General features: G+C 45.7%; 1 protein-coding gene across 1 annotated transcript in view; it reads right to left on the bottom strand.

Moving 5' to 3' along the window:
• Nucleotides 1-16,725, bottom strand: part of ARID2 (AT-rich interaction domain 2) — a 736,417-nt gene that overhangs the window by 513,999 nt on the left and 205,693 nt on the right. The window contains exon 5 of the mRNA XM_029615213.1: nucleotides 6,615-6,833. Within this exon, the coding sequence (XP_029471073.1) occupies nucleotides 6,615-6,833 (219 nt within the window). The remainder of the gene's footprint in view (nucleotides 1-6,614; nucleotides 6,834-16,725) is intronic.

The following is a 16,725-nucleotide window of genomic DNA, read 5'->3' as shown; positions in this document are numbered from 1 at the left end:
GCCTCTGTTGATAGAAGGGCCTTCTAGGTTCTTTTCTTTGAGGCCTACGAGTTGACTGTGTAGCTGGATCCTGCGGAATTAATGAAAGTTGTCGCAGGGTTTCCGTGTGCTCTTTCAATTGAGCAACCGCATCTTGTACCTTGGAACCAAAAAGGTTATCGCCAAGACATGGGAGGTCAACTAATTTTTCTTGGACTTCAGGCCTGAGGTCCGAGGCTTTAAGCCATGCCCAACGTCTTGCACTTATTCCCAATGCAGCCACTCTGGATGCTGTTTCAAACCCATCATAGGCAGCATGGACCTCGTGCTTGCCAGCCTCCAGTCCTTTGTGAATAATTGCCTGGGCTGCTTCTTGATGTTGCTGTGGCAATGATGGTATAAACTCTTGCATCTGTTTTCACGGATTTATTTGATATTGAGTCATGTATAATTGGTAAGAAGATATTTTAGAATTTAACATGGCTCCTTGATAAACCTTTCTTCCCAGGGAATCCAAGAATCTATGATCTTTTCCTGGGGGAGTTGAGGAATGTGGCCTTATCCGCTTTGACTTCTTTTGTGCGGATTCTACCACCACCGATTGGTGTGGAAGCTGTGTCATTTGGTAGCCAGGAGCAGACTGCACCAAATAAGTTGTTTCCATTCTTTTATTTACAGCAGGCACTGAGCATGGATGCTCCCAAAGTCGATGTTGTAAATCCAGAAGGATGTCATGGACAGGTATGGCTACTACCTGCTTTGGAGGACCCACAAATTGGAGAACCTCCAACGTCTGTTATCTCGAATCTTCCTCTGTCACTAAGGTGAAGGGTATGGTGTCTGCCATATCCTGGATGAAATTTGTGAAGGATAAATCCTCTGGTGGAGATTTCTTCCTTGGGTCTGGAGGTGAAGGATCTGACATAAAATCTTCAGATGAAGTGTCTGTATGTCCTTCGTCCCAAGTATCAAATGGATCTTCTCGATGAGGAGATATTGGAGAAGATCTAGGTGGACGAGGAAGCCCTGAAGGACCTGGTTGCGGGTCATCGAGGGGTATCCCTCCAGGTTGTTCTTTCCGGGGCTTGGGAGGAAGAACCAACTACCTCTTCAAATCTCTTCATTAGGAGTTGATATAGTACCAGTTCTGGATGCCCTAGGTCCCTTGTCATTGGCATCGATGGTATCGGGTCCGGTATCGAAGATGGCGTCTGTGGCATCAATGGTCGTGCTGGTATTACTTTAGGCTGTGGTACTGGCAACGGTGTAGGCACCGGCCTCGACGGAATCGTCTGCATCGGTGTAGTCACCGGCCTCGACGGAGTAGTCGGCATCGGTGTAGTCACCGGCCTCGACGGAGTAGTCGGCATCGGTGTAGTCACCGGCCTCGACGGAGTAGTCTGCATCCGTGTAGTCACCGGCTTCGGTGGAATCACTGGCATCGGTAGTGGTACAGACATTGGTTCTGGAACCGGCATCAGTGTAAACACCGGCATTGGCGCGGGCGCCAGAATGGGCATCTGCTCCTTAAGGGCCTGGAGCACCGCTTGCTGGATAGAATCCGACAATTCCTGAGGAACAGCTGGTGCAGGCAGAGCAACTGAACGCGGTGGCAGTGGAGGTGTCGATACTCCTTCCACAGAGCCCTGTGGAGGTACGACTATTGGTGTTTCTTCGTGAGGTGAAGGTCCCGGCGTCGAGGATAGCGGTGTTTCCTGACGTTTGGCTGCTTAGCGATCGGTGCCTCTGGGGAGAGAAGCTCCGGTGTCGATGTGTGTCGATGTCTATGATGGTGTTTCGGTCGGTGCTCGACTACTGACCTCATCGATGCTATCGATGTCGTTGGCGATGGATGGTCTCCCGACCCCTCCGGACGGCGTTTTTTCAATATTATTCGTTTTGAGCTCCGGCCGGAGAAGATTTTGTCGATGTTGAGGGAGAAGGCAAAAGCTATAGATGGAATAGATGCTCTATCTTTTCTTGACGAAGTTTTCTTCCCTTCGGAGTTCTCTGCACATTTAGGGCAGGTTGTGACATCATGTTTGTCCCCCAAATAAAGAACACACGCGAGGTGTGGGTCTGTAATGGACATTGTCCAATTACAGATAGGACATTTCTTAAATCCGGAAGCCATTTTCAATCGACAGCCGTCAATGAAATGAGGGAAAATTCTGATAGAAAAAGTTTTTACTCAATGAGTAAAAACGAGACTGCGATCACTCACCAGCTGGTGGAAATCGGAGAGATCCCTTGTGGGAGAAAATGAATGAGAAATAATTGACTTTTTAGTCAGCAAATACTGTGAGAAAAAACTCACAAGGCTCCTGCTCTGCGATGCCTACAGCAGCGCGGAAAAATGAAGACTGAAGAGAGATCCCCGTGGCAGAGAATATCATGGCATGCTGGGCATGCTCAGTGGCCTCACAGGGCCAGTCAAAAATTTCTAGAAACTTTGACAGAAAGTTTTCCGTACCAGGGCTCCATCAATGATGTCACCCATATGTGAGGACTAGCATCCTGCTTGTCCTGGGATAAAATTTATTACACTGATGGCAACACATTTATATATGTAAGGATGAAAAAGCTAATTCATAAGTTATTGCTCATGGCAGCAAACACATAACTTGCCATGTTATCACCACCAGGTAATGCAAGAGGTCTTAATCATTGTTGACATAAAAACATCCCAATATTTTCCTCTTTTTATGCAGAATATATGTGATGCTTTAATTAAAGAAAATCACCAACAAACAAGGTCAGATTTAGGATTTGAGCACCAATAGGCTGGATTGGAGCATGTGAGATGAGAGACAGAGATCAGATAGTAGGTGAAGTGTCTCTACCTTAATTCCCCTCCAGAATTCCAAAGTGCCATAGCAGTGCCCCTTTGGAGTGGATTGCTAGAGCAGGCTCCTCCCTGGCATACTTGATCTCCTCTTTGGCCTGGCTATTTGTCACCTTCGAAATCTGGTGGCGTAGGCAAATGCCCGAGTTGCCTATTCCTAAATCTGGGCGTGCCAACGAAGTACAAAACAAAAATAAAGAACGAAAATTGCAGATAAAGCATCATGTATTCAGCACTCAAAATTTGACAGGTCTCACTGAATTTCCCAACATGAGGCCTCCATTTTGCTAATTAATAGTTTCTTTAGGGTGTAATCTTAATCACAAGAGAAAATACTGAGCTTACATACTCCTAATTTGTTACAACATAAACCTGCATATCAATAATATTTCACAAAGATTTAGCTTATATCATTCATGGCTGTGTTTAAACCAGCTGAGCTATTAAAAAAAAAAGATGTCTATCCATATTGCATCTTCTGTGTATGTTTCATCAATTGTTCCACATGCCATAATATAAAAACAAAAGTTTTTGTGTCAAGTTCTAAATTAAAACAAAAATGCCCTATAATGTCTCCACATGCACATACCTAAATTCTTATTATAGCTACCTACAATCAGCCTTGAAGAAACAGCAATGGCGAACAACTACAGTGCATATTGAATTACTCCCTCTGACATCATTTAATCTAGAGGCCAATTACTGAAGAGTACAACCGCATGCCCACGAAATTTAAAACTGATCATCATATCAAATGATTAAATAACAGGATAGTAACTTTCAGTAAGCAAAGTTATAACTGTAAAACTGCTCACTATAACATGAAACCATGAAATATTATTTAAAAAATGTTGTTGCGTCCGATCTCAGATGGCTTCGACCTTTGTGCCTCACCTTTCTTCCTTCTCTCTCCTCAAGCCTTGGGAAGATGGCTGCTGCCGCATCTTCATGCCACTATCTCCGGTGTCCCCGGATAGGCAACGGCGTTCGCCATGATATTCCTGAGGGCCTTCCTAGGGTGTGCGTGCGCACGCCACCCACGCCTTTATCCGCGTCATGGCGGGGGTGTCCCCTCCGAGTGATGTCATCACATCCTGGTATTTAGCCTGCCCTTCGTTTGCTAACACACAGATCGATACTCTAAGGCCGCGGTAGAAACAGTGCGGCAGTGCCGGGCGCACCCTCGTTCCCCGCCGGGCACACCCTCGTTCCCCGCCGGCAGTGAATGAATGCCCGTGCGATTTCGGCGCTCAAGGCGGCCGGGTGGGCGTGCATTCATCCAGGCAGAGGGAGCCGGCGGCGAAAGCGGCCTCCGGAGGCCGCTTGCACCGCCGGCTCCCTCTGCCTGAATGAATGCACGGCCCCCGCCGGCAGTGAAGGAATGCCCGTGCGATTTCGGCGCTCAAGGCAGTCACATGGCGTGACGTCAAGCGTCGTGACGTCATGCCATGTGACTGCCTTGAGCGCCGAAATCGCACGGGCATTCCTTCACTGCCGGCGGGGGCCGTGCATTCATCCAGGCAGAGGGAGCCGGCGGCGAAAGCGGCCTCCGGAGGCCGCTTTCGCCGCCAGCTCCCTCTGCCTGGATGAATGCACGCCCACCCGGCCTGGATCGAACACGTGCCCACCCGCCCGCCAGCTCCCACCGCCGCCTGGATCCAACGCGCGCCCACCCGCCCGCCGGCTCCCACCGCCGCCGCCTCGATGACCGCACGCCTGGGGGATTCGGAAAGTGACAGGTATTTATACATATATATAAACAACTTACGCTGCAATGTTAATATGGAGGTCGTCCATGGTTTTTTACACTTTACTCCCTTTGGTTTTACCCCCATTTTTTACACTTTATTCCCGTTTTAATTTTCGAACACCACACTAACACCAAGTAGAGGGTAGCGGTAAACTAACAGGTTAAGGACGCGGCAAAATAGCGGCTTACAAAGGAGATAATCTGAGCGCGCGTCACAGTATCGGAGGGGAATAGCTAATTCCTTCATTATACAGCTAATTCGTTCATTTCCATATCATATACATGCTGGGTGCGGAAAGGGTTATGCGTCTGTTTTAAGAAGCGCTAAGGACGCGTGAAACTGGAGACTGTATCGCTGGATCGCCTTACGCGTCCGAATTGTGCGCTCACAGCACGTTACAGACGGGAAATCTTCAACCGCACGTTACAGTATCGATCTGAAACTGAGTTACCAAGGATTGGATTGCCTCCGGTCTAAGCTGCTCTGCCGCTTCCCAGCTGCCGCAGGAAGCTCTCTCTGCCCTTCAGGGTATTTCTTCACTAAACTTGGTACCCTCGGGGGGCCCTTCTGATCTATTTCAGGTACCTATGTTGGGATATCGGGTACTCGCTCCTCAAGGGCCTGCTCTCCCTAATCTGGTGCCTGTCACTGAACAACCTCTGCCTGCCAGGACCTTCAACGATACAGCTTTCTGCTTCAGTGAGTACTAACCCTTTCAGTCTGTCTCACCTTCAGCTTCAGCACCCTGTGTCTACATCCAGGACCTGCTGCCTATCACCTACTCAAGTGTGAGTCTGGTCTCCTCTGCTGAGGACCCCTGGACTACTTCTGCTGGGTTACCTTCACTGCTGCCCACTCCCCGGGCAGTAACATCGAGCTGTACAATAAATACAAAGTCTCTGTGTCTGCGTGTATATAGTCTAGCCTAGTACTGCGGTTCCTCACGGGGCTCCTCCCCATGGGAGTGGCCATCACCGCAGTACCCAAGAATCCACTCCAACACCTCATAACCATAACAAATGCTTCCCATTTAACCGGACAATTTAAATCATGTGGAGAAATAGTATTCCGTAAAAAAATAAACTATTGCTCTCGCCAACTTAATAAAGAAATGATCAACTGTTTTGGTAGATATACAAATTTTGTGTTGAATGATTTGTATTTTATTGGACATAAAAAAGGTCCAATAAAAACAAGAATCATTCAGTACCAAAACTGGATACGTACCATAAAAGTTGAACAGTAAAACACACTCCAATCCTGCCTATGAGCGCCCAAATCCTAAATTCGATCCTGTTCATTGGTGATTTTCTTTAATTAAAGCATCACATATACTCTACAAAAAAAACAGGAAAATATAAGGATGTTTTTATACCAGTGATGATTAAGACCTCTTGCATTAACTGGTGGTGATAACATGGCAAGATATGTGCTTACTGCCATGTACAGTAAGTTATGAACTGGCTTTTTCATTCCTTCCTATGTAAATGTGTTGCACAATTAGCAATTTTTATATACTGTTCTATTTGTCGGCATGTGTGTCTATATCTATATATATATCTATATAGATATATATATAGATATATATATACACACACACATACACAGATTTGAAACAAATAAAGCAGAATTTGTAGTATACCTGAACTGTAACTTTTCCTATCTTCTAAGTAAACATTTTAAAGAGATTCTTGATAGGAAATACAACACTAAAAATGAATTCTTTATTCCAATCCAAACTGGAAAGAAAATATTTGGTGGCATATTAAGGGCACCGAGTAGAACAATAAACTTCCAGCTGCAGCTAAAAAAAAATCTAATTTTTAAGCAATTAAATAACACACGTCTAAAGGTGTCACCAAAAAATTATATTAAAAAAACCACAAGCTTTATATAGTTTTTAAAAAGCCAGCATCTCATACTTTCCTATTCAAGAACTATAGGAAATTAAACAAACAGAGAATAGGGCAATTTAGCAAAGTTAAAACAGCATAACATACACAGAAGCACAATGTAATGCATTTCAAAAATAAACTTACTGTCGTCAAACACCCCTGCATTTGCAAGTAATAAAGTGATGATTTTTGGATCTTTTTCAAGTTGCATAACATGCTTGCTTTCATTTGATAGAAGAGTGCATACATTAATAGCAAAGTCCACTTCATTTGGGAGTCCAGATAATAATGAAAGCACCAATTTATTGTAATCATTCGGTGAATTGAAATCCATAGACAGTCCATAGCTTTGACGAAGATAATCTAGCGGAAGGAAGAGATACAAAAAATGCTGCAATTATGGCATAAGAAATTACTGACACAGATACAAACTCTATAAATACAATAAGCACATAAGCCAATAATTTCTGAGCTACTGGAAATATTAATAATGAGAAATTGCTACTTACTTGATAATTTCCTTTTCTTTAAGACAGACAGATGAATCCAGAACAAGCGGGATATGCACATCTACCAGCAGATGGAGACAGAGCAAACTGACGTCATAGAATATATACCCCTGATGTGACATCAGCTCTTCAAAAGCCAACTGTGGACAGACTAGCAAAAAACCTGATTAAAAACAGATAACTATGTCAATACTCAGCTAACAGGAAACACTGAGCTTGGACAAGAAAAGTATTAACACTAGTCTAGGGACTGGACTAACACTTACCAGTAATTCCTGTAACACAGAGTCACACAAAGGACCAGACTGCAAACATTCGGTAGCCAAGGAAGAGAAGCTGGATTCATCTGACTTTCCTAAAGAAAAGGAAATTATCAGGTAAGTAGTAATTTCTCATTTCTTAGCGTCCAGTCAGATGAATCTAGAACAAGTTGAGTGTACCCAAGCTACTCCAGAATAAGATGTGCAAAAGGCTGCGTCCTCCCGGGCCTGCACATCCAGGCAATAATACCTACCTGGAAAAGGTGTGTAAGGAGGATCACGTCGCAGCTTGGCAAATGTCTACAGGAAATAGCAACCTAACTTCCACTCATGACACTGCCTGGGCTTTAGTCAGATGAGTCCTAACCTGACCAGGTAACAGCTTGCAGCATCAAGGTTTGCTTCCATAAGTACCTCCTTAATCCAGTGAGCTATTGTAGCCTGCAAGGCCAGCTCACTTGTTTAGTACAGCCGTGAAGGACAAACAGGTGATCTGTTTTCGGTAAAGGCTCAGTAACCACCAGATACCAATAATACGTCTCTTGACATCTCTCTCTCTCTCTGTCCAGAGACGGCACAGAGATGGACTAATTCAAGGAAATTCAGTGACTAAAAAAAAAAAAAAAGAAGCTACAGCTCGTAGCTGTATCGTTCCTGGAGTCACCTGGAGGAATGGCTCCTGGCAAGACAAAGCCTGCAGCTCAGAAATTCTCCGCGCAGAACAAATTGCCACAAGAAACACCATTTTCAAGGTCAGTAACTGCAAGGACAGGTTACGTATCTGTCTAAACATAGAACCCACTAAGAAGTCCAAGACCAAGGTAAGACTCCATAAGGGTACCAGAACCATAAGGGAGGATGAAGATGTTCTACTCTTTTCAGAAAATGGGCCACATCAGGATGAGCCAACATCAGGATGAACCATCATTTACCTGGCCTCTGAAACAGCTGAGAGCCACTACTTGTACCTTTAAGGAATTAAGGGCCAAACATTTAGCCAAGCCATCCTGTAAAATTCCATAATAAGCGGGATCTTGGGCGAATGAGGAAGAGTGCCTCGATCCTCACACCAGGCCTCAAACACTCGCCAAACCCGCACATAGGCCAAGGAAGTGTAGAACTTTCTAGCTCTAAGCAAAGTGGAAATCACTGCCACCGAATATCCACGTTTCAGTAAACGAGCCCTCTCAAGGACCATACCATAAGACAAAACCGAGTTGGATCTTCATTAAGAACCAGACCCCACCTTAACAGGTTCCTGTGCGCTGAAGGCGTGACTTCCCCAGGAACTGCTGTAAATCTGCAAACCATGGCCTACTGGGTCAATATGGAACAACAAAAGCACTGTTCCTCTGTGGCGCTCGATCCCTTGGATCAATCTGCCCAACATGGGCCATAGAGGAAAGACATACAGCAACTTGTTTTACGGCCACTCCTGTACCAGGGCATCGATCCCCAATGTCATCGGATCTCTCCTGCTGTTGAAGAATCGCAGAACTTTTGCCTTGCGGGAAGTCGCTAGGAGGCCAAGAAATGAGTGACCCCAGTGATCCAAAATCAGCTGAAATGCCTCATCTGACAATGCCCATTCTCCTGGGTCCAGCTACTCCCTGCTGAGAAGCCACTCTTACATTGTCTTTTCCTGCTATGTGTGAGGCTGTGATCATCTGGAGATGCACTTCCGCCCATTCCATAAGCTGAGCTATTTCCAGTGACACTTGCTGGCTCTTGGTTCCTCCCTGCTGATTGATGTAAGCCACAGCCATTGTATTGTCCGATATTATCCGGATCGACCGACCCTGCAGCCTGTCACTAAACTGCAAACATGCCAATTAGACCGCCCTGGCATCCAGATAGCATTGCTTTTAATTCCGAAAAAAATATAAAAAACTCCGAACAGTATTATAATCACACTCCAATTATTTTATTTTTAAAAACTATGTACTGGGCAGATATGGCACTTGTGTAAAATAATGTTTCAGCATCCTTATTTTTATGTGCCTATTGTAAACCGTTGTGACGGAAGCTACTTAACGACGGTATAGAAAAGACTTAAATAAAATAATAATTAAATAAATAAATGATATTTCAGAGAGACTCCTCTGCATTCCAGCGCCCCTGTGCCATCAGCTCCTGACAGTGAGCACCCCAGTCTGGTAGTGCTAGGGAAACTCCTTTTCCTTAAATGATCTGCCTACAGCTCACCACTGCAGTTGGGAGGAGACTGCCATCGGCAGGAGGAGCCAAATTGAATAGTTTTGAGACTGCGGGTTCTACCGCAGAACTGAAGAACTGAAGACTATGCACTCGCACCCTCACCCACAGGACCACTTTCAGGTTCGCCATTAAGCCAAGTACTTGCAGGAAAAACCATATGGCTGGGCAAAGAGTGTTCAACAACAGACATCGTTGTGTCATCAACTTCTGAATTTGAGCTTCCGGCAGGAAAATAGTGCCCCGCTTCATGTCGAACTGAACCCAGAGGTAGTCCAATGACTGAGAGGATGAAAACTGCTCTTGGCCAGGTTCACCACCCAGCCAAGCTCCTTCAACAGGGACATCACCTTGCAAGTCACTCTGAAGCTCTCTTCGAATGACTATGCTCAAATCTGCCAGTCGTCCAAATACTGATACACGAGTTTCCCATCCTCTCTCAATTCTGTCACCACTACCACCATTACCTTGTAAAAGGCTCTTGGGGTGGTGGCCAGCCCAAAGGGCAGGACCCAAACTGATAATGGCATCCCAGAATTGCGAACCACAGAAAGCGTTGGTTCTCTAGTCAGATGGGAATATAAAGAAACGCATCGGATAGATCCAAGAGGTCAGAAATTCCCCCGACTGTACAGCCATTATTACAGAGTACAAAGTTTCCATGTGAAAATGCATTACCCTCAGATGACGGCTGACACTGAGATCCAGGATGGGACGAAAGGAGCCCTCCTTCTTGGGCACAATGAAATAAATGGAATATCGCCCTGTATTTGCTTGAGACGGGGGCAGTGGAACCACAGCCATCAGACTGAGAAGCCTTGCCAGTGCAGTTTCCGTTGCCTGCTTTTTCTGTGGCGAGTAGAAGGGAGTTACCATGAACACATCCCGAGGATTACAGCGAAACTCCAGCGCATATCCTTCTCGTATCACCTCCAGGATCCATTGATCCAATGTGATCTCGACCCACCTCTGATAGAAGAGAGAGAAGTGTCCCCCTATCGCCAGTTCCTGGGGGTGGGTCAGCAAAACTTCATTGGGCGGGTCGGGAGGTTCCACTACCTGAACCCGCGCCCCTTTTTGCCTGTCGGGGATGAAATGACTGAGACCTACCAAAAGGTTGAGTCCTCTGAAGCGTCGTTCCCTCATAAGGAAGAATTTGCCTGGATCCTCTAGTACAACTTCTCATGTTGAAACAGCATGGTGTCCACTTCTTATCCTCTGGCAAATGAGGAACCAGAGATTTGCCCCACTTACTGGCTAGTTTCTCTAACTCGCTCCCAAATAACAGTGAGCCCTTAAAGGGCAATTTGGTGAGATTTGGATTGGAGGTCGCATCGGCCAACTAAGTTTTCAGCCATAACTGTCGCCTGATCGCTACTATGGAAGGCACTGATCTGGCTGAAGAGTGGATCAAATCACAGCCCGCATCTGCCAAAAAAGCAGCAGCTGGCTCCATGTGTGGCCTAGAGATCACCCCAGAGTCATCGACCTCCTGGGAGAGAAGTAAACAAGAACGAGCCACCAGTGAACAACAAGAAGTGATCTGCAAAGTCATTGCCACTGCATCAAATGCTTACTTAAGGATAGTCTCAATCCTTCTAATATGTGCACCCTTCAAGGCCGCTCATCCTTCCACATGATGATGAGTGGGCCTGAACAGAAAACCAACATGGAGAAGGAAATCCCCAGAATCCTCTGCTTTTCTTTAGCCTGCCTGGGCTGAATGAACTCTAAGTGACTTTCTGAGCATGACTTGCAGAATTTCCCTGGATATCTATAAAGGCAGGCAAGCTGGCACCAGAAAGGTGAGGCCTATTCATTGGGTCACAAAGAAGAAACCAATGGCGGGAGCTTCAGGCACTATTCTCAGGAGTTTTTATCAACACAGCCACAGATGTGTTAATTATCTTGACCAGTAAGATTTTAACAGAACAAAAGACTATCTTGAGAGTGAGGGCAAATGGGCCACGCCTGGGAAAACTAATCAGGGCATTTCAGAGATAGTCACATCATGCTGCTGACATGACAACCTATGTAAATGATTCTTTGGGCAGTCACACAAGTCTAGAAGCTTCCACAATATAGCAAAATTGCTTACCTTGTAATAGGTGTTATCCCAGGACAGCAGGATGTAGTCCTCACATATGGGTGACGTCACCGACGGAGCCCTATTGCGGGAAAACTTTCTGTCAAAGTTTCTAGAAACTTTTGACTGGCACTGTGAGGCCACTGAGCATGCCCAGCATGCTATGATATTCTCTGCCACAGTGGTCTCACTCTAGTCTCATGTATAGCAATAAGCTTTAGCAAAAATAAAATAATAAATGGAACATACCCAACTCCGCGGGGTGGCGGGTGGGTTTTGTGAGGACTACATCCTGCTGTACTGGGATAACACCTGTTACAAGGTAGGCAATTTTGCTTTATCCCAGGACAAGCAGGATGCTAGTCCTCACATATGGGTGATTAGCAAGCTAGAGGCTGAGTCATTTTGTATTGAGGCAACAGTGAAGTAGTGCTGATGAAAATGAGTCAGCCGAAGATTACAGCAGGTTGGATGTAGAAGGAGTTGGGTTTAGACTGGAAACAAGTTCTTTAAGACAGATTGTCCATAGGCTGAATCTTCTTGTCCTTCTTTGTCCAGACAGTAATGAGCTACAAAGGTGTGAAGAGAACTCCATGTTGCCGCTTTACATATGTCAAGGATTGGCACTGAACGATAGTGTGCTACTGAGGTTGACATTGCTGTCACTGAATGCGCCTTTACTCGCCCCTGGAGAGGAAGGCCTGCTTTTTCATAGCAAAGCTGTATGCAATCTGCTAGCCAACTGGATAGAGTATGTTTACCCACTGCTTTACCCGGTTTGTTTGGATCATAAGATACAAAGAGTCTATTGCATGTCCTGAGGACTGCAGTGCGGTTTAAGTATAAAGATAGGGCACGTTTACAGTCCAAGCTATGTAAGGCCGTTCTCCTTGGTGAGAATGAGGTCTTGGAAAGAATGTGGGTAAAACTATGGATTGGTTCAAGTGAAATTCCGTAACTACCTTGGGGAGGAATTTTGGATGTGTACAGAGAACCACTCTGTCATGTAGGAATTTGGTATAGGGTGAGTACGTAACAAGTGCTTGTAACTCACTAACCCTTCTAGCTGATGTAATGGCTATGAGGAAGATAGTCTTCCATGTGAGAAATTTAAGGTCACAGGAATCTATGGGTTCAAAAGGAGAACGCATGAGTCTTGTTAAAACCAGATTCAGGTCCCATTCTGTGACTGGAGGCCGAAGTGGTGGTTTAAGGTGAGTTAAACCTCTCTTAAACCTACTGACAAGAGGTTGTATGGATATTGGTGCATCTCCCATCTTGTGATGGTAAGCTGAGATTGCACTTAAGTGTACTCTTACAGATGAAGTCTGGAGGCCAGATTCTGAAAGATAGTATAAGTAGTCTACAAGAGAAGTAGTGGGGCAAGTGAAAGGATCAATATTCTTCTGTCTGCACCACAAAGTAAATCTCTTCCATTTGGAAGAATAGTTCTTTCGTGTGGAAGGTTTACGTGAAGCTAGAAGCACTTGAGATACATTGGATGAAAGATTGAGTGGTTGTAAGATCAAGCTTTCAACATCCATGCTGTCAGGGATAGGGATTGAAGGTTGGGATGGCGCAACCCACCCTGATCCTGAGTTATGAGAGTGGGAGCTACTCCCAGGCGAATTGGATCCCTGACTGAGAGGTCTAGAAGTGTGGGAAACCATACTTGTCGAGGCCAATACGAGCTATGAATATCATGGACCCCATGTCCTGTTGTAGCTTCACTAGAGTTTTGGTTATGAGCGGTATCGGAGGATACACGTATAGAAGGCCTGAGTTCGAAGGGCGAGCAAAGGCGTCCTTGGCTGGCTGGTTCTTCTGTTTGTGTAGAGAACAGAATTTGTCTACTTTGCGATTCAGATGTGACGCAAAGAGGTCTATTGTTGGTTGTCCCCAATGTTGAAATATCTTGGTTGCTACTGAGGGATCCAGGGACCATTCGTGTGGTTGGAACTGACGACTGAGTCGATCTGCCACTACATTGTGAATGCCTGCCAGATAAGTGGCCCGGAGAAACATTGAGTGGTTCAGGGCCCAGCCCCAAATCTGTGCAGCTTTTTGACAAAGGAGATACAAGCCCGTACCTCCCTGTTTGTTGATGTACCACATGGCAACTGTATTGTCCATTTGGATGAGAACACCACCAATGGAAGATGAACTCGAATGGAAGATGTGGCCAGACCATCTTTATATAGTGTATGTAAATAATCTATCAGTTGCTCCGGTGGACAGTCCAGTGGTAATATGTGATTGAATGTGCACCAAATGGAATAACGTTGCCATTTGTAATTGTAATTTTTCCTCGTGGATGGCTTTCTAGATTCTAATAGAATAAGTTGTGCCTGTTGCGATACCTTTTGCTCTGTTAATAGGAGCCGTTCAACCTCCACGCTGTCAAGTGGAGGGATGCGTGCAACAGGTGTAAAAGAGTCCCTTGTTCCTGAAGTAGAAGATCTGGTCGATTCGGAAGCTGTATTGGTATCTCTCGAGATAAGTGGAGAAGGTAACTGTACCATGGTTGTCGCGGCATTGCCGGGGCGATAAGAATCAATTGAGCTCTGTCCGCTATGCACTTCTGAATTGTTCTGGTGATCAGAGGTATGGGAGGAAAGGCATACAGAAGACCCGTCGACCACGGAATGAGGAACGCATCTTGTGCCATCCTGATGGCACTGGGTCTTATGGAACAGAATTTTGGAACTTGCGCGTTGAGTTCCGTTGCAAAGAGATCGATTGATGGGGTTAACCATCTTCTGAAGACATTGTGGGCTACTTCTGGATTGAGAGTCCATTCGTGTGAATGAAAGATGCAACTTAGCTTGTCCGCTCGCGTGTTTGCAACTCCCGGTGGGTAAGTTGCTTGTAGATGTATGCAATGCTGCTGAGCATGTTGGAAAATGATCAACGTCTCCTTGCAAAGGGGCCAGGAGCCCGACCCCCTTGTTTGTTGATGTAGAACATTGCTACTTGATTGTCCGTATATATCATGACTCTGCGACCCTTCAGATAATCTTGAAATGCTTGTAGGGCGTGTCGAATCACTCTGAGTTCTAACAAATTTATTTGTAGATTTTGTTCTGCAACAGTCCATTGTCCTTGCATCTCGTAAACTTCGAGATGTGCTCCCCAACCCTTCCGTGATGCATCTGTAGTTAGGACTGCATTGTGGATGGGCGGGCAGAACAGTGCTCTCTTTGCTAGTGTTGATTGAAACAGCCACCATGCAATGTCCTTCCTCGTGTCTGCTGTAAGAACGATTGGTTGCGTCAGTGGTTGGGTGTGCTGTTTCCACTACCGCTTTAGTCCCTCTGCTTAACAAGCTCCGCCTCCCGGACCTGATTGACAGATCCCAATTCAGCATGGCTAATTCAGCCCTGCTATCGACGGGAAAAGTGAGTTTGCCAAAAGGGAAAGTGTGTCTGCTCGATCCTCGGGTAGAAAAGCCCTTGAGAGGATAGTGTTCAATTCTGCTCCTATGAATTGAAGCAGGTGAGATGGAGTAAGATGGGATTTTTGGTAATTGATGAGAAAACCCATGGAGTGAAGTAGAGAAATTGTTCGACTGAGAGAAGTGAGAGCTCCTTGTTGAGATTGACTTCTGATGAGCCAGTCGTCTAGATATGGAAACACATGGACACCTTGTTTGTGCAAGTGTGCTGCTATTATTGCCAGACATTTGGTGAACACTCTGGGAGCCGAGGCAAGGCCAAATGGCAATATTCTGTATTGGAAATGTTGTTGACCCACCATGAAGCGCAGGTACTTGCGATGAGGAGGGAATATTGGAATGTGAGCATAAGCGTCTTGAAGATCCAGAGAACAAAGCCAATCTCCTTTTTGAAGAAGTGGAAGCATGGTGCCTAGAGAAACCATCCTGAACTTTTCTTTCTTCAGAAATTTGTTGAGATTTCTGAGGTCTAGGATGGGACGAAGGCCTCCGGTTTTCTTTGGAATAAGGAAATAATGGGAATAGAATCCTCTGCCTCTCTGAGACCGGGGCACCAGCTCTACCACCCTGGCTTTCAAAAGGGTGGATAATTCTACTTGTAATTGAAGCATGTGATTTTCGCTGAGATGAAGTTAACTTGGTGGAAAATCTGTGGGAGTTGAGAGGAAATTGAGTTGATATCCTCGAGATATTATTGATAGGACCCATTGGTCTGATGTTATTGGTATCCAATTGTTGTAAAATTTGGATATCCAGCCTCCCACTGGAAGTTCTGGCTGAGGATTTGAGAAAAGGATGAGTTCTCTGGATATGGTTTCAAAAACCAGCAGCAGGTCCTGTCTGTGGAGTAGGTTGGAGCCTATCTGTCCTCTGCTGTCTTGGTTGTGGCCTTTGTTGTGTTCTAGAAGGCCTGGGTCGAGATGCAGGAGGGTAATACCTCCGCTGCCAGTAAAAAGGTCTTCTGGTGTCCTTCCATTGAGGCCTACGCCCAGTGTGCGTAGGGGGATCCTGTGGGAGGGAAGAAAGCTGTCTCAGTGTTTTTCTCTTTGTTCTTTTAGCTGAGACACAGCATCTTGGACCTTGGATCCGAAAAGGTTGTCTCCCAGGCAGGGGAGATCCACTAACTTATCCCGAACCTCCGGTCTAAGGTCTGAGGCCTTAAGCCATGCCCATCTCCTGGCACTGATGCCTGATGCAGCCACCCTTGAGGCTGTTTCGAAGCAGTCATAGGCCGCCCGGACTTCATGTTTTCCAGCCTCCAGACCCTTGTGGATGATGGCCTGGGCAGTCTCCTGATATTGAGTAGGTAGAGATGGGACATTTTCTTGAATTTGTTTCCATAAATTGTTTTAGTACTGGGTCATGTAGAGCTGATAGGAAGAAATCCTAAATTCAACCTGGCTCCTTGAAATACTTTATGACCCAGGGAATCCAGAAATCTATGGTCTTTACCTGGGGGGGTTTGATGAATGTATTCTTGTTCTTTTGGACCTCTTTTGTGCTGATTCCACCACCACTGAGTGGTGAGGAAGTTGTGATTTTTGGTATCCAGGAGTGGATTGCATTAGGTAGGTACTGTCCAATCTCTTGTTTACTGCCGGGACAGAGCAGGAATGTTCCCACAGACGATGTTGTAGTTGTAAGAGAACATCATGTATTGGAATGGCTACTACCTGTTTTGGAGGGTCGACAAACTGGAGTACCTCCAAGGTTTGTTGCCTGGTGTCCTGCT

Source organism: Rhinatrema bivittatum, chromosome 9, assembly GCF_901001135.1.
Source record: "Rhinatrema bivittatum chromosome 9, aRhiBiv1.1, whole genome shotgun sequence".
Taxonomy (NCBI): Eukaryota; Metazoa; Chordata; class Amphibia; order Gymnophiona; family Rhinatrematidae; genus Rhinatrema; species Rhinatrema bivittatum.
The sequence above is the reverse complement of the archived record's forward strand: the minus strand, read 5'-3'. Positions and strand labels throughout refer to the sequence as shown.